Source organism: Brachionichthys hirsutus, chromosome 22 (genome assembly GCF_040956055.1).
Source record: "Brachionichthys hirsutus isolate HB-005 chromosome 22, CSIRO-AGI_Bhir_v1, whole genome shotgun sequence".
Taxonomy (NCBI): domain Eukaryota; kingdom Metazoa; phylum Chordata; class Actinopteri; order Lophiiformes; family Brachionichthyidae; genus Brachionichthys; species Brachionichthys hirsutus.
The window spans coordinates 4666383-4686966 of NC_090918.1; the positions used below are offsets into that span (position 1 = coordinate 4666383).

Here is a 20584-nt window from a genome sequence, read left to right on the forward strand (position 1 = left end):
CCCGACGCCCCCTCGCCACGCCCCCGACACGCCCCCTGACACGCCCCCACATCAGAGACGATTCTGTGATCCTTTTCGTTTGGAGACTAAATGTGACATCGAGTTTTATCGTTGATTAAACGATGAAGACTTTGTTTCTGGTGTTTCTATCAATGCTGACGATAAAACGACCGATCAAGTATCAATACGGAGGAAACACCGAAACACCGAGCGCAGCCCTCCTCCAGGCAGCGGCGGTAATAACGATGGTGTTCTGACGACCCGTTTGATCTTTATCTGGTTCTGGTTCTGGTCCGTTCTCCACCCTAACGAAGAACCACAAAGTCGTCCAAGGCGTTCAGCTTTTATTTAGAACTCAGACGTCCCCCGTCACCGCGGCGATCCACCAGTGGCCGTCGGACACGCTGGAGAAGACGGACGGTTTATCTGGACGACACCGGCTGCTGCCCCACGTGACCACGCCGAACAGGAAGTAGACGCCATACTTCTGACACAGCAGGGGGGCGCCAGAGTCACCCTGGAAACGACACACAAAGATAAAGTAATGGTTTAAAGCCCTGACCAGGGGCGGGGCTCCACACAGCTGTTACAGCCAATGGGAGGGTGTGAAGCGGCTCCCAGGAGGCGGGGCCATCGCTAAGCAGCGGCCAGTCCTAGTGGCAAGTTCAACCTATTAACGGATAACGAGGTCAGATAGCCATCTTGCTAATCGGCTAGCAAGTGATGGTTCTCAGATGGGTGTGGCCGTCACTGTGGAGCACGAATGCAGACAAGGTAAAAAAAATAGAAGAATAAAAAAAAGAAAAAGAAAAAGGAAAAAAAAAAAAAAAAAAAAAAAAAAGATGGGTGTGGCCTAATATCAGATGCCAGACTGAATCGTCGGGGGTCCGCAGGCACGAAGTACCAAACCCGGACCCTGTGTGTCGGGACAGATCACGTGGTCTTACCATGCAGGAGGCGGAGCCTGCCGGATGTGCACAGATGTGGGCGTCGCCGACGAGTCCTCGTCCCCATTTCTGGGTGCAGCTGGTGTGATTGACCAGAGTCAGTCCGGCGTGGTGCAGACGGTGGGGGTCCAGGCCGGCTGCACCGGGAAGCAGGTGTTACCTGTGTTTAAATGTGTCTACCTGTGTTTACCTGTGTTTACCCGTTCACCCGTTCACCCGTTTACCTGTGTTTACCCGTGTTTACCTGTGTCTACCCGTTTACCTGTGTCTACCCGTTTACCTGTGTTTACCCGTTTACCTGTGTTTACCTGTGTCTACCCGTTTACCTGTGTTTACCCGTTTACCTGTGTTTACCCGTTTACCTGTGTTTACCTGTGTCTACCCGTTTACCTGTGTTTACCCGTTCACCCGTTTACCTGTGTCTACCCGTTTACCTGTGTTTACCCGTTTACCTGTGTTTACCTGTGTCTACCCGTTTACCTGTGTTTACCCGTTCACCCGTTTACCTGTGTTTACCTGTGTCTACCTGTGTTTACCTGTGTTTACCTGTGTTTACCTGTGTTTACCTGTGTTTACCCGTGTTTCCCTGTGTCTACCCGTTTACCTGTGGCTTCGGTGGCTCCCCAGCCCGCGGTGAAACAACGCCAGCTGTCATCGAGCTCCTCGTCCTCCTCCGGGACACAGACCGGTGCCACACTGGAACCTGCAGACATTAGCGGGTCACAGCGGGGGTTCCGGTCCGGTTCTGGCTCTGCTCCGGCTTTAGGTGTACGTACCGAGTCTGGCGGGTACGCCAAGGCGGACGAGGGACAAGTCGGACTTTGGAGGGAAGCTCCCGTCCCTCGGGAGGTTGGACACCTCGTCCACCGGGATGATCTGGACCGAGGAGAAGCGCAGGTCATGAACTCCCAGAACCACCACGTCACCTTTGGGTCTGAGGGAACATGTGACACTCAGCACAGAGCGAACAGAACCGTGAGGTTCTAGGACGGGCCTCACCTGACGGCGCACCGCTGGGCGGTGAGGACCCAACGGCGGTGGATCAGCACGCCGCTGCAGTAATGGCGTCCGCCGGACTGCAGGCTGACCTGCCAAGGCCAGAAGGAGGAGCAGGACTCGGACACGTTCAGCACCGACGGGGCGCCTTCCTGGGACACGGAGAGACCAGCCAGGCCCGGACGCCTCGAGCAGCCGGAGCCCTGGGCCCGCCCACACCTGTCTTCTGTCTCCGGGGAAGAACACCTTTACTTCCCAGGAAGTGGGTCAGAACCACAACCATAGTGGATCGGACCTACCTTCAGCAACGTCGTCCTCTGTGTTCGTCACATTCTGATCGTCTGTGGATGAAGCAGAGCAGGAGCTCAGGTGAGCCTTCAGGCGTCGACCTTCAGGTGAGCCTTCAGGCGTCGACCTTCAGGCGAGCCTTCAGGCGTCGACCTTCAGGTGTCGACCTTCAGGCGTCGACCTTCAACACTCACTCGTCACGTTGGACATCCACTCAGCATGGACTTGGACTTTGGTGTAGACTCCCGGTTTCCTGGCGCGTCCACACCCGACTCCCCAGCTGACCAACCCGGCCAGCTCATACCTGTCCCCGGTGAAGCAGGACAGGGGACCGCCAGAGTCCCCCTGGGACAAAGACCAGGCTGGTCAGGATGAGGACACGAGGACCATCGTGGTCCCGGAGGACGTACCTGGCAGGCGTCGGCTCCTCCACCGTCCTTCCCGGCGCAGAACATGGAAGGTTGCATCCTGTTGCCGTAGTAACGGCTGCAGGCGTCGGGGGACAGGACGGTGACGTTCACCTCCTGCAGCCGGGGAACCCGAGGACCGTCTGGACACAAAATGTTTCAGCCTGGTCGGAGCGCCGGTTCCCGACGTTCCCAGGAACAGCTGCTCACTCTCGTGGGTGGCGCCCCAGCCGGTGACAGTGCACGTCCTGGAGGGGGACGGCGGCGTCTTCCAGACCTGGATGGACCCGACGGAGCGGCTGAAGACCAGCGGCTGCCGCAGCTTCAGCAGAGACACGTCGTTGTCCTTGGTCCGCGGGTCGTAGCCGTGATGGCTGACGATCACGGCCACGCCCACCACCTGAGGACGGACACGTCAACAGCGTCCAGCGGGACAGTGGACACTAGCGAGGCTCTCACCTGCTGTCCGGGTTCCTGAGGGTTATCCAGGTTGTGTTTTCCGGCCAGAACCTTCCAGAAGGAAGCTTTGTTGTGCCTGCAGACAGGTGTGAGCGTGAGTCACCTGGGGGGCGGAGCTTCAACCCGGGGTCAGCGTGGACCTCAGTCCTCAGACCTTCTGAAGCAGTGGGCGGCAGAGATGATCCACAGCGGGCTGATGACCGCGCCCCCGCACGTCGCCATGGAGACAAACTGAAGAGAAACCTGCCAGGGCCAGGAATGAGGCCACGCCTCGTGTCCCCCGATGATCCGGGACTCCGTGTCCCGCTGAGGCGTGAAGGGGCGCACCCCCGCCGGGACTCCGGGTCCAGAGGACGCTTCGTGGTTCTGCTGAGTCTTATTGAAAGTCGCGTTCAGCTGGTTGTGGGTTCGGAACCCGGCTGTGAACACAGAACCAGTTGAACCCAGAGAAGCTCCGAGTGCGTTTGATCCAGACCCGGGTTCTCACCTGAGTTCAGCGCCGACACGCACACCAACAGAACACGCAGCATCCTCACGCTCGCTGCGTGCGTTCAGAGGCTCCGCCCTTTGAGCCTCTGTCACACCTGCCTGATCAGAAACACCTGGACCCCATCGAGTCCCCTCCAGAGACCGGAAACGAGCCGTAGAACCGCAGAGCTCCATCCGGGTCCGGGGACACACAGGTGAGCAGATTGGTGCTGCGTTCAGGGTCCAACGGAACCGGCGGAACGATTTGGCTGATTCGGGACGCCGCGAAATCTGAGAACCCTTATTTCGGATTTCCGGTCCTCAATCAATACTATTGATCTGTTTATTAATCGGGCTCGGGCTCGGTCGGTGTCAGTCCTGATCGAACTGAACCGAGTTCCGAGCTTTTAAAACGCGCGCGCGTGTGTGTGCGCGCGTTCATCGGCGGCGGGCGGAGCCGTGTTGGACCGGTACCGCCGTCTTTCTGCCGGACCGGAACCGGGTCCCCGCCCACGGACACACCGAGCGGTCCGGAAGACTGCGGGGACGGGAGCAGATTCTGCGGGGGCTCGCCGCCTCCTTCCAAGCGCTGCGCGGCAGCGAGAGGCGTCGCGCGCCCGAACCGCATCTCCGGGATGGCAGGTAGGTCTCGTCGTTAACGGAGGGATGAATGCGTCCGGTGCCGGTGGCTCGACGGGGCCGGGTCCGGTCCGGTCCGGTCCGGTCCGCGGGTCTAATGACGCGCACAGCTGCGCACGGAAAGGAGGTTGATTATAAGGACAACCGGAGGATCGGTGGTTTATACCGGAGACTGGACGTTAAAGCTGCCCGGTAGGGGCGGGGACGGGCCTGGAACGTTATCTGTCCGGTAACGGGGTCGGTGTGGTTGTGATGGCAGGCCGAACCGAGCCGAACCGAACCGAACCGAGCAGAACCGAATCATCTGAGGTGTCGATTAGAAACGATGCGGTTATCAGCGCAGGGCCGGAACCAACCTGAGCAGGGCCCCGGGGGTTCAAGAGTCAGACTGGGGTCAACGCGGGGTGGGGGTGGGGGTGGGGGTGGGGGGGGGGGGGGGGGGGCAGGGGCAGGGTGCCCCCCCCTGGCAGCAACAATAATTATTATTACTATGTATAATGAAAATAATTCAGTATAACCTACTGGGTCAAACAGGGACGGCTCTGGACCCCCAGTGGTCTGGTTCCGGATGAGACCTGGGTCAAACAGAATCAGACAGGACCGGTTGAGTCCCTGTCGGGTACCGTAGTATGTTTGGGCAGTACTTTGTACTGGTACCGTTTGATATTGTCCAGGTCCTCCTGTTGGGCCCGGGATCACACCGGTGGCACTTTGAGGATCGTGGACCCTGTGATCCCGTCGGGACCCGGCTCCAGGACAAGGATGGAACCCAGAACCACACCTGCTGTGGTCCTCCTGGTGGCCGGCTCACTGGTTTCCATGGTAACGTCTAGCTCATCTGCACAGGGTAGGTCATTCTATTAAAGTGATGTCTGTCTCTGAGTCTGTCTCTGAGTCTGTCTCTGAGTCTGTCTCTGAGTCTGTCTCTGAGTTTGTCTCTGAGTTTGTCTCTGTGTCTGTCTCTGAGTCTGTCTCTGTGTCTGTCTCTGTGTCTGTCTCTGTGTCTGTCTCTGTGTCTGTCTCTGTGTCTGTCTCTGTGTCTGTCTCTGTGTCTGTCTCCATGTCTCTCTGTCTCTGTCTCTGAGTCTGTCTCAGAGTCTCTCTGTCTCACTCTCTCATCTTCTGAATACCAATCATGGGATGCTGCTGCAAATCATGGCGTCTCCATGGCAACAAGGCACCAGATGAAAGACTCCACCCTGGCGGAGACACGAAGACAAACAGCCTGGAGATTGGAGAGGGGAGGAGAGGGGAGGAGAGGGGAGGAGAGGGGAGGAGAGGGGAGGGTCCTGGGGTTTGGTCAGGGTTCTGGGGTTTGGTCAGGGTCCGGGGGTTTGGTCAGGGTCCGGGGGTTTGGTCAGGGTCCTGGGGTTTGGTCAGGGTCCTGGGGTTTGGTCAGGGTCCTGGGGTTTGGTCAGGGTCCTGGGGTTTGGTCAGGGTTCTGGGGTTTCGGTCTTGTTCAGATCTATAACCCTTCTTTGTCTCAGGTATTCTGGGCTTCAACAGGACAGCTGAGCCCCTTTCACATTCTTCATCACCCTACTCTACCTCGTCCCCCGTCGGACCCGCAGTCCCAGGCCTGTCCTCAGACTCTGTTTTCCACAGTAACATGGGTTCGACGGTCTCTGTGGAAGACTCAGACTCTGGTGCTCAGGGGATCCACCTCCTGTTGAGACCTCCAGACCTTCTGTCACCAAGCCTTCCTCCACCTCTTCCCTCACACACCCAACCAACTCTCACCCCTCCTCCGCCCTGGGAACAGGGTCAGTCCCTGGATGAGGCCTGGGGCTCTGGAGACTACCTAGAGACTCTGTCCTTCATGGTACCAGATGTTGAGGACCTGACTGTGGCCACTCCGCTGCCGAACCACCCGTATGACGAGGACGATGGGGGACATTGGATCTCATATGACACTGCTTTTCCAGCCCGTCCCACCCTACCCTTGTCCTCCCGTTTGCCTATCTTACCCTCTTCCTCCACCCCCAGCATCCCCTTACACACTCACCCCACACATCCAGATGTCTTCCCTGCCTGGGACGAAGACTATGGCTTGGAGGACATGATGCCTCTTGAACCAACAGAGCTGCTGCTGCCGGACATGAACAGTCTCGAGTACTACACCAACCTGCTGGCCAGGGAGAGGGAGAGGGACCAAGTCCACGTAGTCCAAACCGACTCAGCACCTCGCATCACCACAACAACACAAAGCCAACGGTCGCCTCCATCTCAATTCCCAAGTTCTGTTCCTCCTCCAAGACGGGAGCCCAAAGGTCCAACAGAGGGGCCCACCCCTCCCCCCAGTCTGTCCCCGACTCTGTCAGGTGGTGAAATATCTGCTAACAAAACCACTTCAACCACTTCCCTCCCTGCTCCAAGACCCAAAGACCACATGCCAGTCTCGGGTAGGTACCCCCTTCATCCCCCTTCAAACACCACAGGTCGTGTGCCTCCTCCCCCACCTCTGGGACCGCCCACCCGCCCTGAAAGACCAGAAAGGCCTTCACTGGTCATAGAGAATCCAGCAGAAGCTCTGCCCACCAAGATCACCACATCGACCACGAAGGCGACGGACAACGACCACTGCCAAAACCACCACGACCCGGATCACAGCCATCAGCCTCACCAGGGCCCCCCAGGTCACCACCCCCAGAGCGGCCCAGCCTCCGCCCTCCAGACAGTACCTTTGTAATGTCACCAAGCCAGAGATGTACCTGGTCAGAATCGGTAAGTCTGCCGGTGGTCATGTGACAGGAAGTCACACTGACCGGCCTCAGTCAGCTGATCCGTGTCTGTTTCCTGCAGTCAGTTCAAAAGGTCCGTCTCCGGGTTTCAGTCAACTCAGAGATCACCTGAAGAGAGAGTTCAACCTCCCAGTGGAGCTCCAGGTAGAAACCCCGCCTCCTGTCTCAAGATCCCCCTCTAACTCCGCCCCCTACTCCCTCCTGAGTCTCATGCAGTGTACATCTTTGAGCCCACCTTGATGATGTCATGTGACTGACTGCTGTTACCTTTCTGCTTCCTCATCAGTTCCTGAGAACGTCGTCCAGTTTTGCTTTCCTGGTCGTGTCGGGGACTTTGATCTTTACTGCCATTTCAGTCATCAATGGCCTCCGGCAGGCACCTCGCAGCTCCGGCCCGGTTCCCACCGTGTCTCCGCTCTATGTCATACCTGACCGCAGGTACCAGATCCACACGGTTCTGCAGTTTGTTCCCGCCCACGTCGATGTCCGTGTCTGCAACTTCAGCGAAGGTGTTGAGAGAGGGCTGATGCTGGCGTACGCCGAGACACGGAGGCGGTCACGTGAAATAGGAAATATCACCGTACAGGTGAGTCTATCTGAACCCTGTTGGGGTACAGGTGAGTCTATCTGAACCCCGTTGGGGTGCAGGTGAGTGTATCTGAACCCCGTTGGGGTACAGGTGAGTCTATCTGAACCCCGTTGGGGTGCAGGTTGGGGTGCAGGAGAGTGTATCTGAACCCCGTTGGGGTGCAGGTGAGTGTATCTGAACCCCGTTGGTGTACAGGTGAGTCTATCTGAACCCCGTTGGGGTGCAGGTTGGGGTGCAGGTGAGTGTATCTGACCTCGTTGGGGTGCAGGTGAGTCTATCTGAACCCCGTTGGGGTACAGGTGAACTAACGAGCGACACGTTGTTGCAGTGAAAGTCGTCCAATGCTCAGACGGGTCCAGCAAATGATGGAGTAGAACTTGGATGTAAATGTTCACGTTGTAGACCAGGTCAGGATGATACCTGCCTGGGTCCAGACAGGTAGACCAGGTCAGGATGATACCTGCTGGGTCCAGACAGGTAGACCTTCAGCGCTGCCTGTCCGTGTGTCTTTTCTCCAGCTGCTGAACATCACCTCAGGTCTGAGCCGGCTGCCAGCAGAGCAGAACGCTTCTGTAGACATTACTTTTGCGGTACGTGATGGGCGGGACTACCTGCCGGGGTCAGAGGTCAGCGAACACCTGAGGAAGCTGAGCGTGGTTGAGTTCAGCTTCTACGTCGGTTTTCCTGTCCTGCAGGTTGCAGAACGTAAGAAGCTGTCCTCCAGACAAGCGTGTAAATGGACCCGAGACGTTTCACATTTCACTGTAAACGTGTCTGCATTCACAGCTTTCCACTACCCTGAGCTGAACCTGTCCCATCACCTGCGCTCCACCTGGGTCCGTACAGGTGAGGACCACAGCAGGTAGCGTGCCTGCAGCAGGTATCTGAAGCCCTGTGTGTCGTTTCAGTCCTGTTAGGAGTTCAGGATCAGCTGGTTGCTGAGAGGAGCTTCAAAGCTCGTCTGGAGAGGCGTCTGGCTCTCCTGCTGGAGGAGGGCCAGACGTCCACCAGGAGGCGCTGGAGGAGAGCCACAGCTGTGGGCAACAGCAGTCTGCAGGTGAGTCTGTGCACAGGTGCGACAGATGGATTAGGCACTCCCGGTTCTTTGAGCTTCGTCTGGACTCGACATGGTGGACCTGGACTCTTGTTTCTCAGGTGGTGCGGGTGTCTAGGCTGTCTGGGGCAGCGCGCCCCCTGGAGGTCTACTATTTTGTGGAGGGTCCAGGTGGGGAGCGGATACCAGCGGAGGCGACAGCGGCCACCTTGAACCGGCTGGACCTGCAGAGGGCTGCCATCGTGCTCGCACACCGGGTCCAGAGTCCGCTGGCCCAGCGTGAGTTCCAGGACTGAGCGCCGGTGCCCCAGAACCCCCAGAACCCCAAAGCCACTTTAGATAGACATAGCTGTCATGTCTCTGGAGTCCACCAGGAGTGCCTGGATCAATGAATGTGATGTCCCCCCTCCCCCCATCCAGCTGTGGAGACGCTGTCCATCCCCCCAGCGGAGACTCAGAGCAGCAGCGTCTGGCTGGTCGTTGGCGTGGTCGTCCCCGTCCTGCTCGCGGTCTTCATCATCATCATCCTCTATTGGAAGCTGTGCGGGTCGGAGAAGCTGGAGTTCCAGCCGGACGCCATCAGCACCATCCAGCAGAGGCAGAAGGTCAGAGGTCAACGACAGGCGAGTGGCTGTTTCCTGTCCCGTTGACTGACCCACGTGTCGTCTCCCAGCTTCAAGCCCCCAGCGTCAAAGGGTTCGACTTCGCCAAGCTGCACCTGGGACAGCACAGCAAAGATGACATCATGGTCATCCAGGAGCCCGGGCCGCCGCCCAACCCGGCCAAAGAGGCCACACCCTCCGATGGCGGAGACCTCAACACCCCGAATCTAAAGGATCCTCCACCAAGGCAGCCCAGTCCGGCCGGCGCAGGGGCAGGTACCTCAAAGACGCGGTCCAGGTGAACCGTTCCATGCTCACGTCTGACCTCGGGTCCGTGACGGGTGGAACACGGATCCAGATTCCATTCTATTAACGAACAGAACCTGGTCCCAAACCGTAGGAATCCATTCGGTTCCCTCCCGTGTGAGTCGTCGTGTCTTCAGCACCGCCGGTGTGAATGTCGGTGGTGGTCGGGGGGGCCGGTGGTAGTCGGTCTACCCCGGGGCAGCTGGCTCGGTGAAGCTGGTAGCCGGGGCAACCCCGGGGCTGCCCCGGCTACTTTGAATAAGACATCAAAGATCACACTTTGACTTTGAGAAAGTCGAGGCGTGAGAACAGGAAACAGGAAGTGCTGAAAGTGAACCTGCTGTTTCCTGTGAATCAGGCTCAGCCCATCAGATGGCGACTCCTTAGGCAGCGACCAATCCAGCGGCAGAGAATCAGCTGAAGAAAGCACTCGCCCTGTGGCCACGCCCAGTGAGGGGAAACGGCACAGGAAGATGCCCAAAAATGGTCAGTGGTCCGGACACCTTTAAGTCCTGACGTGTTGTTGAAGAATGAAGACGTCATTTCTGTTTTCTTGTTGCTGCTTCTGCCCCGAAGGGAGGAGTAAGATCGGTAAGACCCCGCCCAGCCCTGACCCAGACCCTGACCAGGACCCAGACCCTGACCGGGATCCTGATCCTGATCCTGACCCAGATCCTAACCAGGACCCAGACCCTAACCCTAACCCTAATCCTGACCCAGACCCTGACCAGGATCCAGACCCTGACCAGGATCTTGATCCTGACCCTGATCCTAACCAGGACCCAGACCCAGACCCTGACCCTGACCCTCTGAACCTTGGTTCTCCACTCGTTCCACCAGGGGGCGCTCCAGACGAGCTTCTGTCCTCGTCGTCTATCTTTGACCATGTCGACCGTTTGTCTCGCGGTTCTTCTGACGGAATCCGACGCCCCGCCAACAAGGTCCAGCTGATCGCCATGCAGCCTCGGCCCAGCCCACCAAACGCCGCGTCCCAGCCAAGCCCCGCCCTCACCGAGAAGGTCAGCACAGAGGTGAGACAGAAAGGAAGCAGGTGTCCGCCACGGCGAAGACATTTAACCTCGTCCGACCCGCCTGTTCTACCTGCCCTGCAGGTGGCGCTGAGACACAAGTCGGAGATCGAGCATCATCGAAACAAACTGCGGCAGCGCGCTAAGAGGCGGGGCCAGTGTGACTTCCCCTCCATGGACGACATTATGGATGCGTTTGGGGATGGGCCAGTGCAAGGCGACGCAGCGCAGCGTCTCTATAGCTCCGCCCACGACCACATGGACTGCATCCTACAGAGCGACGCGCCTTCAGCCAGCGGCTCCAGGAGCAGGTGAGCCTTCACCTGAGTTCACAGGTGAAGTTCACAGGTGAAGTTCACAGGTGAAGGCTCACCTGCAGGAGGACGAGGGGGCGTTTCTAACTTTGAGAATTTAAAAGAATTGATTTTACCTCGAAAGGAAACTTTCATTTTTGTTTCTGGAAAAATGAGCCTGAAATGGAGGAAGAGCAGAGTCATCATCATCATCATCACTATTCCTATCTGTGTCTACCATCCAGAGGGGGGAGGTGCTCTCCTCGGGGTGGGCGGAGTCAACCGGGACCCGGAAGCCTCCCTGATACAGACAGAGACCGGCTGCTTACGGATCAGAGCGCCACCTACAGGAAAAACCCGGGACTCAACAATGTGGCCTACATGGTAGGAACTAGAACCAGAACCAGAACCAGAACCCGGATCCAGTTTAACTATCAAGTCACACAATAGAATCTCATGGGCAGCCCTTAAATGTGGAGTTCCTCAGGGCAGAATTGTAGTTCCTGTTTTTATCATATATTTAAACTAGAACGTCAACCAGAGAGCACAGGCCTCCCCCAAGCAGCTCGTTCCCCCCCTAACTGGATCCTAGCCGGGTCCACATGGGGATCTGGATCAGCACCGGAAGGTTCTAGATTGTTCTTGGTATCTTTATACACCAAGGTTTAATGTTAAAATGTAATATTTGTTCCTGACCTCGTTCTGGACCGGAACCAGTTCTGACCCCGTTCTGGACCAGAACCAGAAGACATGGCCCAGATGCTGCTAACACGACTGATTCTGTGTCCACCCTCGTGCAGTCGGATCCGGACCTGCCCCCGGACCACGGCAGCCCCTCCCCGACTAATGAGGTTTTTGACCCGGCTATGGCTCCTCCCCCCTACATGCCCCCCCAGCCGTCCATCGAGGAGGCGCGGCAGCAGATGCACTCCCTCCTGGATGACGCCTTTGCCCTGGTGTCGCCGTCCTCGCAGGGCAGCGCCGGGGTAAGCCCCGCCCACAGGCAGGCAGTGGGGGTCCTACCCGGAAGCCCCCCCCCCCCCAGCCCCTTCTCTGCAGCTTCTGTCCAGGCGCCGTTTCCTGTTCACGTTCTTCTTCTCTTCTTTCTGCAGAGGTACGCAGAGCTGGGAACGTCCCCCATGTCCCCCACGCCCGTCCAGGGCCTGCTGCAGAGGTCAGTCCAGTTCAGATGGTTCCGGTCCAGGCGGGACGGCAGTCCGTGCTGATACTCTGTGTGCTTTGTGCAGCTCAGGGGACCAGCTGCAGGAGGCGGTCTGCTCCAGCAGAGGGCAGTATGAGGACCTGCCCTCATCCTCAAGACCACGACCTGTGGGGGGCAGCACAGGTACGTTGATCCTGTCCTCAGTGACGGACCTCCCCCTGAATGGCGTCACTGAAGTCCTCGTTGGACCTGCAGGTGCTCAGCTCCATCACCTGACCCAGGTGGGTCTGTCGAGTCACATCGGGGCGTGTCCTGGGGTGGGGCGCAGCATGTCGGGTCCCACTGGGTCCAGCTGGAACCAGCGGCAGTCGGACCAGGACCTGTCCAGACCGGGAGCCGGCAGAGAGAGCGTGAGTGTCCGGTGGGAGTCAACGGGGGGTCAGATCTGGACCAGTTCAGTTCTGCTAGTCCAGTCTGGTCTTCAGCGGTCCAGAACCGCTACATTGTGAACCCAGAGGTCCTTCCTCTCCGTGTCTCATCCTCCTCCTCCTCTCTGCAGGTACTGTCGTTTCCTGAGTTCTCCTCTTCCTCGGTTTTCCGGATGCCCAGCTCTTCGTTGCGGGGGCCGTCGGCTCCGCCTCTTCTCCTGACCTCACCGACCCCTGAATACCCGCCGGAGGACGCGTCTCCGTCCGCCCACACGTCCGCCTCCCTTATAAAGGCCATCAGGGAGGAGCTTCGGCGCCTGGCCCAGAAACAGGCTGCCGTCACCAGCTACCCGTAGACCGGGCTTCATCAGAACTCAGCCGGTACCAACCGGTACTGGACCCTTCATCCAGAATAAGTGTGGCTCATGGTCCATGTCCGGTTCCTGGACTGGACCATTCAATGGTCTTCCTCCTTGAACTTCTGGAGCCAAAAGAAATTCCAGAAATGACTCCTCCCCCCACGACCACCTGGATGAGTCCCCCCCCCCCACCACCACCTGGATGAGTCCAGTCCTGACTCAGACCTTCTGGACCGTCTTTGCTGAAGTTCAGGAGTGAACGGTTCCTCACAGATCAGGGCTCCGGACTCCTGGTCAGGGAGGTGGTCCACCTGTCCTGACCTCCTGGGTGGACCACCCGTCTCTCCTTCAGTTCCGAAGCTAGCCATTAGCCTCGTAGCATGTTGTCTGGTTTACCACTTGCTGCCTTCCATGCTCCATCAGCCACAGGGACCAGGTCTGTCCAGAAACCACATCCAGCAGGTCTCGCACCGCAGACAGAAATGTACCTGTGCATATAAATGTGTGTAAAGAGATGAGCACAAACGCGAGGTCGCCGCTGGCGTGGGACTCTGGGTCTTGGTTTTGCCGTCCTCCGCCGTGGGCGTGTTGCTTCTTGTCGCTGCTCGTGTGTTCGTGTAGCGGCGGCGGCTTCTAGAAAACGACGGCCGCTGCATCGCTTTGATGTGAAGCTCATTACTATTTTGTTGCATCCATACGTCTGTGGGCGGGTCTGTGGGTGGGTCTGTGGGCGGGTCACTGAAGATCACCTGGCAGGTGCGTTTCCATGTGCGAGTCAAACTGATCAGAACCAGGTCAACATTAAACTCACCGTAGAATCTAGGAATGGACTCTGTCCTCTGAGACCTGCTCCCAGGTCCACCAAGAGAGGGAGCCAAACCTGGTCTGAGAGCAATTCACCCGGATACGAGTCCCAAGTTCTTCATTCGGTTCCCCTCTCATCTGCCTGGTTCCCCCTGGCTGTCTGGTTCCCCTCTCGTCTGACTGGTTCCCCTGGCTGACTGGTTCCCCTCTCATCTGACTGGTTCCCCTGGCTGACTGGTTCCCCCTGGTTCTGGTCAGTTCTAGTGTAGCATGCTTGACGGTGTCTTTAGCTCCTCTGTGTTCCAGTTAGTGTTTAGCATGTTGCTAACTGGTCTTAGACCAGTTGATCGAGGGAAGAGTGGACCGACAGAACCATCAAACCGTTTTTTATTGGATCTAGGTGACGGCTCCAGAACCCGATTATAGAGGAACGTGGTGTTAAATAGAAACGTTATTGATCTGTGCTTTTCGGAATGGACTCAAAGATCTGCCTGGCAACGCACGCTGACTCTGATTGGGCCTGGCACCTGTCAGTCAAGCTGTATGACACGCCCATGAAGACACTTTCACATGGTGCTGATTAAAGTCCAGGTGTGTGTGATGTCATCAGGTGACACGACACCAGAACCGAGCCATGTCCACAACCTCGTGAACGTTTCTTTCCTGTTTTCTATTTTTCACTTTGTGTTTCTGGGTCGCCGGGCGGGTCGCCGGGCGGTCGCCGGGCGGGTTGCCGGTGGGTTGCCGGGCGGGTCGCCGGGCACACTGTGGATGTTTGCTCATCCCTGGACCTCAGAGCGCCATGCCGGTACCAACCAGCCGTGTCTCCAGCTGCCTCAGGTCCAATAGATGGGTTCTGAAAACATTAAAGCGAGTTCAAATCAACCTGTGGATGTTCTGATTCTGTTTTCCTTCTGGGACCGCCGGTGCCACACAGATTGGGTTAGAACTGGTGTCAGTCTGGTTCTGATAATCCAGCATGCTCAGAGGAAACAAGCGGTACTGGGGGGGGGGGGGGGCTCAGGGGTCACACGGTGAGGGTTGGCCTATCAGGGCCCTCCAGGTGCAGCAGGTGTTTCATTTATAGTGTCTGATCGCAATAAACAAACACGTGTCACGTGACCCCCCCGCGGGATCCTGCTCCCTCCGCCCCCCTCCAGCTGGACCCGTGCCCTGTTTCCACTTCCTGATCCACCTGGTGAGGTGAGCAACAGGTAACGCCCAGTCGGGCGCGCATGAAGAGAGACGCCTGAGCCACCGGACGCAGCGCGAGGACCGAGCCAGAACCGACCGGTAGACGTGACGTCACGCGGGTAAGGTCACGCAGCGAGCCTTTATGGAGTCTAATCTTGATATCAATCCGGATCCGATAAGTGGTTCCGTGTTCTGAGGAGAACCCGCCCTCCGTTCGAACGCTGTCACTGACACAAACAAAGGTTCTGCTGCTTCCTGCACCGGACACCGGAGAACGAACCGGGAGGGGTTTATAACCAGTTAGACCAGTTCAGTCAGCCCCCCCTGGTCCAATCGATGCAAAGTGAAACTGTGATCGATCGTTGCTGCCTTTGATCTAATCCTGAATGATTTCTGGGATTATCCAGAGTTCTCTGGAACCGGTTCTACCCGTTGGACCAGTGGTTCCGTCAGCTCTGTCTGACTATTCCTCTGAGTAAGGCTGCTGCTATTACTACTGCTATTACTGCTGCTATTACTGCTGCTATTACTACTGCTATTACTGCTACTACTGCTATTACTACTGCTATTACTGCTACTACTGCTATTACTACTGCTATTACTACTGCTATTACTGCTACTGCTGCTATTACTACTGCTATTACTGCTACTACTGCTATTACTACTGCTATTACTGCTACTGCTGCTATTACTACTGCTATTACTGCTACTACTGCTATTACTACTGCTATTACTGCTACTGCTGCTATTACTACTGGTATTACTACTGGTATTACTGCTAATGCTGCTATTACTACTGCTATTACTGCTACTGCTGCTATTACTACTGGTATTACTACTGGTATTACTGCTACTACTGCTATTACTACTGCTATTACCACCTCTACCTTTTTTACGTCTACCCCCCCCTCACAGTGTCAAGGGAGAAACTGGCAATGCTACGTTAGCTCCTGCTAACTGCACTACCCTACTCCCCATGAGGCTGTTGTGTTTTCAGGATGGATGATGGGATGAAGAATCAGCTGGTCAGCTCCATCCACCTGCAGGAGGTGGAGCTAGAGAAGGAGCAGGGCGGCGACGTGAACAAAGGTGAGGAGGCGGATCCGCCGGTTCGGGTCCGTCCACGGATCAGAACCCAGTTATTGGCTCGGTTCTGATGGGTGTTCCTCGTCGTAGAAGCTGAACGGACCTTCACCGTGGAGGAAGCGGTGGAAGCCATCGGCTTCGGCCGCTTCCACGTCCTGCTGTTCGTCATCATGGGCAGCGCCAACGTAAGGGGGCGGTCCGCTGGGACGCCAGAACCGCCTCCACGGACACTGTACCGTGTGTGTGTGTGTGTGTGTGTGTGTGTGTGCGTGTGTGTGTGTGTGCAGGTGGTGGAGGCCATGGAGATCATGCTGTTAGCCGTCGCGTCTCCAGAGATCCGCTGTGAGTGGCGTCTGGAGGACTGGCAGGTCGCTCTGGTCTCCACGGTGAGTCACCCGTCTGTTGCCCGTCTGTCACCCGTCTGTCACCCATCTGTCACCCGTCTGTCGCCCGTCTATCACCCGTCTGTCACCCGTCTGTCACCCGTCTGTCGCCCGTCTGTCACCCGTCTGTCACCCGTCTGTCGCCCGTCTACCCTCAGATGGTGTTCCTGGGCTTCATGCTGTGCGGCGTCCTGAGCGGATACGTCGCCGATCGATACGGACGCTGGACGGTCAGAAACATGTCAGAGTGACGTTCACCCTCCAGGTCACGTGTTCCTGAGGCTGTCTTCTGATTGGCTGTTGCTGCTGTGACCAGGTGGTGTTTGCCGGTTTCGTGTGGAGCGCCTACTTCTCGCTGCTCACTTCCTTCGCCCCGTCCTACGGCTGGTTCATCTTCCTGCGCAGCATGGTGGGCTGCGGGGTTGCCGGCGTGTCCCAGGGGTCAGCGGCCGCACTGCTGTCGTCGGCATGGTAACAGGCGGCTGCCGTTTCCAGGGTAACCCTTTCTGCTGCTGTTGCAGGTTCGTGCTGAAGACCGAGTTCATCCCGGCCAGGTACCGCGCCTCCCTGCTGCCGCTGGCGACCGTGAGTCCGTGAGATGAACCCAAAGCCTCCTGGTGACCCGGCTGAGGTTTCCCAGCATGCTCTCTGTCTCCGTCAGATCTTCTGGATGCTGGGCTCCATGCTGATCATCGTCCTGGGGATGGGCGTGGTTCCCACTCTGGGCTGGAGGTGGATGATCCGCTTGTCTGTGGCCCCCAGTGTCATCCTCCTCTTCCTCTTCAAGGTGAGATGTCTGACCCCTGCCTGACCCCTTTCTGTCCTATGTGACCCGTGTCAACCCCTGTCTGACCCCTGTATGTGACCCCTGCCTGACCCCTTTCTGTCCCCTGTATGTGTCCCGTGTCTGACCTTTGTCTGACCCGTGTCTGACCCCTGCCTGACCCCTTTCTGGCCCTTGTATGTGACCCGTGTCTGACCCCTGTCTGACCCCTGCCTGACCCCTTTCTGTCCCCTTGTATGTGACCCCTGCCTGACCCCTGCCTGACAGTTCATCCCTGAATCGGCCCGGTACAACGTGTCGGCAGGAAACCATCTGGCTGCGGTTCGGACTCTGGAGAGGATCGCCAGAATGAACGGTTCTGCTCTTCCTCCGGGTCGCCTGGTCGAGTCGATGGTGGTGAGTTCTGGTTGCTTTTAGGCGTTTTAAAGTCGACGCCCACTTCCTGCTTACCTGCCTTGTGCAACTTTAACGCGTTTCAGAAAGAGAGAGGAAGCTGGAGGGTCCTGCTGAACTCCTCCTTCAGGACCACGTCTCTCCTGCTCTGGTATTCATGGTAACGGCAACCTGCTCATAGACTCCGCCTTCGTTCGACTCCACCTGAACCTACTCAGATAGACTCCGCCTTCGAAACTGTTCGACTTCCGAGGCATTTTAAATTAATGATTATAATGCGTTGGTTTTATAGACGCTCTACATTGAGCGTTATTCATTCACGCCATGCTTGGTGGTGGTGAAGCTACTGGGGCAGATACAGCTGCCCTGGGGTAGATACATTCACACAGGCAATGTGGATGAAGTGTCTTGCCCAAGGACACAGCCGGGAATCGAACCGCCAACCTCTCGATCATAGGACGAGCCTCTCGACCACCGTCGCAGATCATAATAAATAATTCCATTATTTGGTTTGACAGCCGAGTCGGTGGAGAACCGAGGTTCTCCAGTGCAGCTAAAGATGGGGGCGTGTCTCAGATGGGGGCGTGTCTCCGGTGGAGGCGTGTCTCAGTGATGCTTTCTGGCTGCACAGGTTCGTGGCGTCCTTCGCGTACTACGGTTCCGTGCTGAGCAGCTCGGAGCTCCTGGAGAAGAACTTGCTGTGCGTGACGGATGCGGATCGGGAGCATCAAGTCAAGCGCCTCCATGAGGACGGACTGTGTTACTGCATCCCCTTCGCCATGAGCGACTACCAGACGCTGCTCATCAGCTGCCTGGGGGAGGTCGCACGTAAGCCCCGGGTCCCTGCTGCTTCCTGGGGGGGTCAGAGGGGCAGTTAGAGCAGGTCATCCCCCCAGCAGATTAGCCTCCAACAAAACGCTCACTCTCACCTGCCTTTGATTGAAGTACATGTTAGCATGCTGCTGTGCTAGCTGAAGGTGGGCAGGTGTCCCAAACAGGCCACCGTACCGATCACTGTCTGTCTTTGTCCTCGTCCGCTCCTTCCAGTGGTCCCGATAAACATCTGCATGCTGAACGTGATTGGACGGAGGCGGAGCCTGTCTGTGCTGCAGCTAGCGACGGCTAGTCTCTTCATGATGCTCAACATCTGCTCCACCATGTAAGCGCTGCTGGCCGGGTTCTGCTGTATCCGGACCGGTCCGGGGCGCCCCCTGAAGGCCTCCGACTGTCTTGCAGGTTCGGCTTCACGCTGCTGCTCTTCCTGCTCCGGGCCGTGGTGTCCATGAACTTTAACGTGGTTTATATTTACACCGCCGAGGTACGCCCCGCCCCCGGTTGCCCCGCCTCCGGTTGTCTCACGAGGCGGTTTGTCTGAGCTAACCGGGTCCTGCACCTTCCAGGTGTATCCCACGGTGGCCCGGTCTCTGGGCTTGGGGTTCTGCACCTCTTTCAGTCGGATCGGAGGGATGATCGCTCCTTTCATCGCTCAGGTGTGTGCTCAGCTTGAGTTCTCAGGTGTAGCTGAGCCCCGCCTCTGACGGGCCTGTGTGTCGTTCAGGTGCTGATGTCCCAGTCGGTGGTTCTGGCTCTCAGCCCGTTCGCTGTGGCCTGCGTGCTTTGTGCTGTGGGCAGCTTCCTGTTACCCATAGAAACGAAGGGGCGGGCTCTGCTGGTGAGAAACACCCGATTCAAACAAACCTTTATTGACAGATATTTGTGTCGACGTTCATTTGTTATTGCTCTTGTTTTCCAGCAAACCTCTTGATGACAAACAGCTGCTGGAGTGCTGATTGGTCGGGGGCGGAGCCTCCAATACGTTCAGGGTGTTGATGTCGTTTAGGTTAAATTAAGAACAATAACGTTTATTTTAAAGGGGACATGTTAGGAAAACGTCACCTTCCCGTGTCTCGGTGCCAAATGAAACATGACGGACGCTGTCCTCCAGTCGATGAGGGACGCTGTCCTCCAGGCGACGAGGGACGCTGTCCTTCAGGCGACGAGGGACGCTGTCCTCCAGGCGACGAGGGACGCTGTCCTCCAGCAGCTGTTTGCTGTTTGGACCAAAGACTTAGTAGAATATGTCTCCTTTAAAAGAGAAACAAATGTGGACAGGTTTGTGCAGTGACCACTATGACCACTAGAGGGAGCCACGCCCCCACAGAAGAGAGGATCCTGCTGCTTTTATCACTAGAAAAAGGGTTTGCGTGTTTAAATTATTTAAAAGGGAAATCAAGAATTAATTAAAGAATGTTTGAAAAAAGCCTGAAAGCTTTTTGTCTTTAATTCTCCGGACAGAAACTTTATTTTTTTATCTGATTTGGTTTTTTTATTACAATTTAAATCATGTGACAATCGTAAAATCAAAATCAAACTGGGAGGCGTGTCCAGGAAACCTCGTCAGGTAAGTGTTACCGGGTGAGACCGGGTTCTCTATTCTGGACCGTTCTGGTGGGTGAATGCTAAACCACATGGCGGGGCTAGCACGATGCTAGCAGCTCTGGATTCATCATGGAAACAGTAGCGGCCCTTGTGTTGCTGTCACAGAAATGTGACCCGGTTCTGCTCGGGGTGACCCGGTTCTGCTCAGGGTGTCCCGGTTCTACCTGGGATGAACGGGTTCTGCTCGGTCTGACCCGGTTCTGCTCAGGGTGACCCGGTTCTACCTGGGATGAACGGGTTCTGCTCGGTCTGTCCCGGTTCTGCTTGGTCTGACCCGGTTCTGCTCAGGGTGACCCGGTTCTACCCGGGATGAACGGGTTCTGCTCGGTCTGACCTGGTTCTGCTCGGTCTGACCCGGTTCTGCTCAGGGTGACCCGGTTCTACCTGGGATGAACGGGTTCTGCTCGGTCTGTCCCGGTTCTGCTTGGTCTGACCCGGTTCTGCTCAGGGTGACCCGGTTCTACCCGGGATGAACGGGTTCTGCTCGGTCTGACCTGGTTCTGCTCGGTCTGACCCGGTTCTGCTCAGGGTGACCCGGTTTTACCTGGGATGAACGGGTTCTGCTTAGGGTGACCCGGTTCTGCTCGGGGTGACCCGGTTCTGCTCAGGGTGACCCGGTTCTACCTGGGATGAATGGGTTCTGCTCGGTCTGTCCCGGTTCTGCTTGGTCTGACCCGGTTCTGCTCAGGATGACCCGGTTCTGCTCTGGCTGACCCGGTTCTGCTCAGGGTGTCC

At 57.1% G+C, this 20584-nt stretch overlaps 4 protein-coding genes across 4 annotated transcripts; 2 read left to right on the forward strand and 2 right to left on the reverse strand.

The window, feature by feature from the left end:
- Positions 1 to 355: 355 nt before the first annotated feature.
- Positions 356 to 2226, reverse strand: LOC137911100 (chymotrypsin B-like). The gene is made up of 6 exons (XM_068755519.1): positions 2161 to 2226; positions 1947 to 2095; positions 1724 to 1881; positions 1552 to 1650; positions 948 to 1084; positions 356 to 517 (listed from the first exon to the last, which is right to left on the reverse strand). Exons 1-6 carry the CDS (start codon positions 2224 to 2226, stop codon positions 356 to 358), a joined length of 771 nt encoding a protein of 256 aa, XP_068611620.1.
- Positions 2227 to 2414: 188 nt separating this feature from the next.
- Positions 2415 to 4193, reverse strand: LOC137911101 (cationic trypsin-3-like). Its single transcript, XM_068755521.1, has 6 exons — positions 4040 to 4193; positions 3252 to 3516; positions 3098 to 3173; positions 2849 to 3038; positions 2642 to 2781; positions 2415 to 2576 (listed from the first exon to the last, which is right to left on the reverse strand). Exons 1-6 carry the CDS (start codon positions 4191 to 4193, stop codon positions 2415 to 2417), a joined length of 987 nt encoding a protein of 328 aa, XP_068611622.1.
- Positions 4194 to 4301: 108 nt separating this feature from the next.
- LOC137911102 (UPF0606 protein KIAA1549-like) lies at positions 4302 to 12763 on the forward strand. The gene is given in 25 exon segments (XM_068755522.1): positions 4302 to 4396; positions 4879 to 5051; positions 5692 to 6761; positions 6763 to 6928; positions 7007 to 7089; positions 7232 to 7531; positions 8053 to 8239; positions 8321 to 8380; positions 8443 to 8591; positions 8690 to 8867; positions 9009 to 9193; positions 9262 to 9412; positions 9415 to 9466; positions 9855 to 9982; positions 10073 to 10087; positions 10337 to 10527; positions 10609 to 10835; positions 11063 to 11201; positions 11618 to 11808; positions 11810 to 11849; positions 11852 to 11875; positions 11930 to 12000; positions 12065 to 12162; positions 12235 to 12389; positions 12539 to 12763. Coding segments are annotated over 25 exon segments (4353 nt in total).
- Positions 12764 to 15756: 2993 nt separating this feature from the next.
- Positions 15757 to 19670, forward strand: svopl (SVOP-like). The gene is made up of 15 exons (XM_068755279.1): positions 15757 to 15853; positions 15941 to 16035; positions 16138 to 16236; positions 16392 to 16463; positions 16550 to 16674; positions 16755 to 16818; positions 16895 to 17020; positions 17285 to 17413; positions 17497 to 17570; positions 18042 to 18238; positions 18458 to 18569; positions 18647 to 18728; positions 18811 to 18900; positions 18969 to 19082; positions 19164 to 19670. The coding sequence occupies exons 1-15, from the start codon at positions 15763 to 15765 to the stop codon at positions 19173 to 19175; spliced, it is 1482 nt and encodes a 493-aa protein (XP_068611380.1). The 5' UTR covers positions 15757 to 15762; the 3' UTR covers positions 19176 to 19670.
- Positions 19671 to 20584: the final 914 nt, after the last annotated feature.

Bases quoted from the DNA above. Each gene is read 5' to 3' on its own strand.
- LOC137911100 (XM_068755519.1), bottom strand. From the start codon at position 2,226: ATGGTTGTGGTTCTGACCCACTTCCTGGGAAGTAAAGGTGTTCTTCCC. The intron at 1,651-1,723 runs GTACGTACACCT...TAATGTCTGCAG, and splicing joins TGGCGTACCCGCCAGACTCG to GTTCCAGTGTGGCACCGGTC. The intron at 1,085-1,551 runs GTAAACGGGTAG...TTCCCGGTGCAG, and splicing joins GGGAGCCACCGAAGCCACAG to CCGGCCTGGACCCCCACCGT.
- svopl (XM_068755279.1), top strand. From the start codon at position 15,763: ATGGATGATGGGATGAAGAATCAGCTGGTCAGCTCCATCCACCTGCAG. The intron at 16,675-16,754 runs GTCAGCGGCCGC...CTGCTGTTGCAG, and splicing joins GTTGCCGGCGTGTCCCAGGG to GTTCGTGCTGAAGACCGAGT. The intron at 18,570-18,646 runs GTAAGCGCTGCT...ACTGTCTTGCAG, and splicing joins CTCAACATCTGCTCCACCAT to GTTCGGCTTCACGCTGCTGC.
- LOC137911101 (XM_068755521.1), bottom strand. From the start codon at position 4,193: ATGCGGTTCGGGCGCGCGACGCCTCTCGCTGCCGCGCAGCGCTTGGAA. The intron at 3,517-4,039 runs GTACCGGTCCAA...CTGTGTTCACAG, and splicing joins GGTCCGGCAGAAAGACGGCG to CCGGGTTCCGAACCCACAAC. The intron at 3,174-3,251 runs GTCTGAGGACTG...ACCTGTCTGCAG, and splicing joins GCCGCCCACTGCTTCAGAAG to GCACAACAAAGCTTCCTTCT.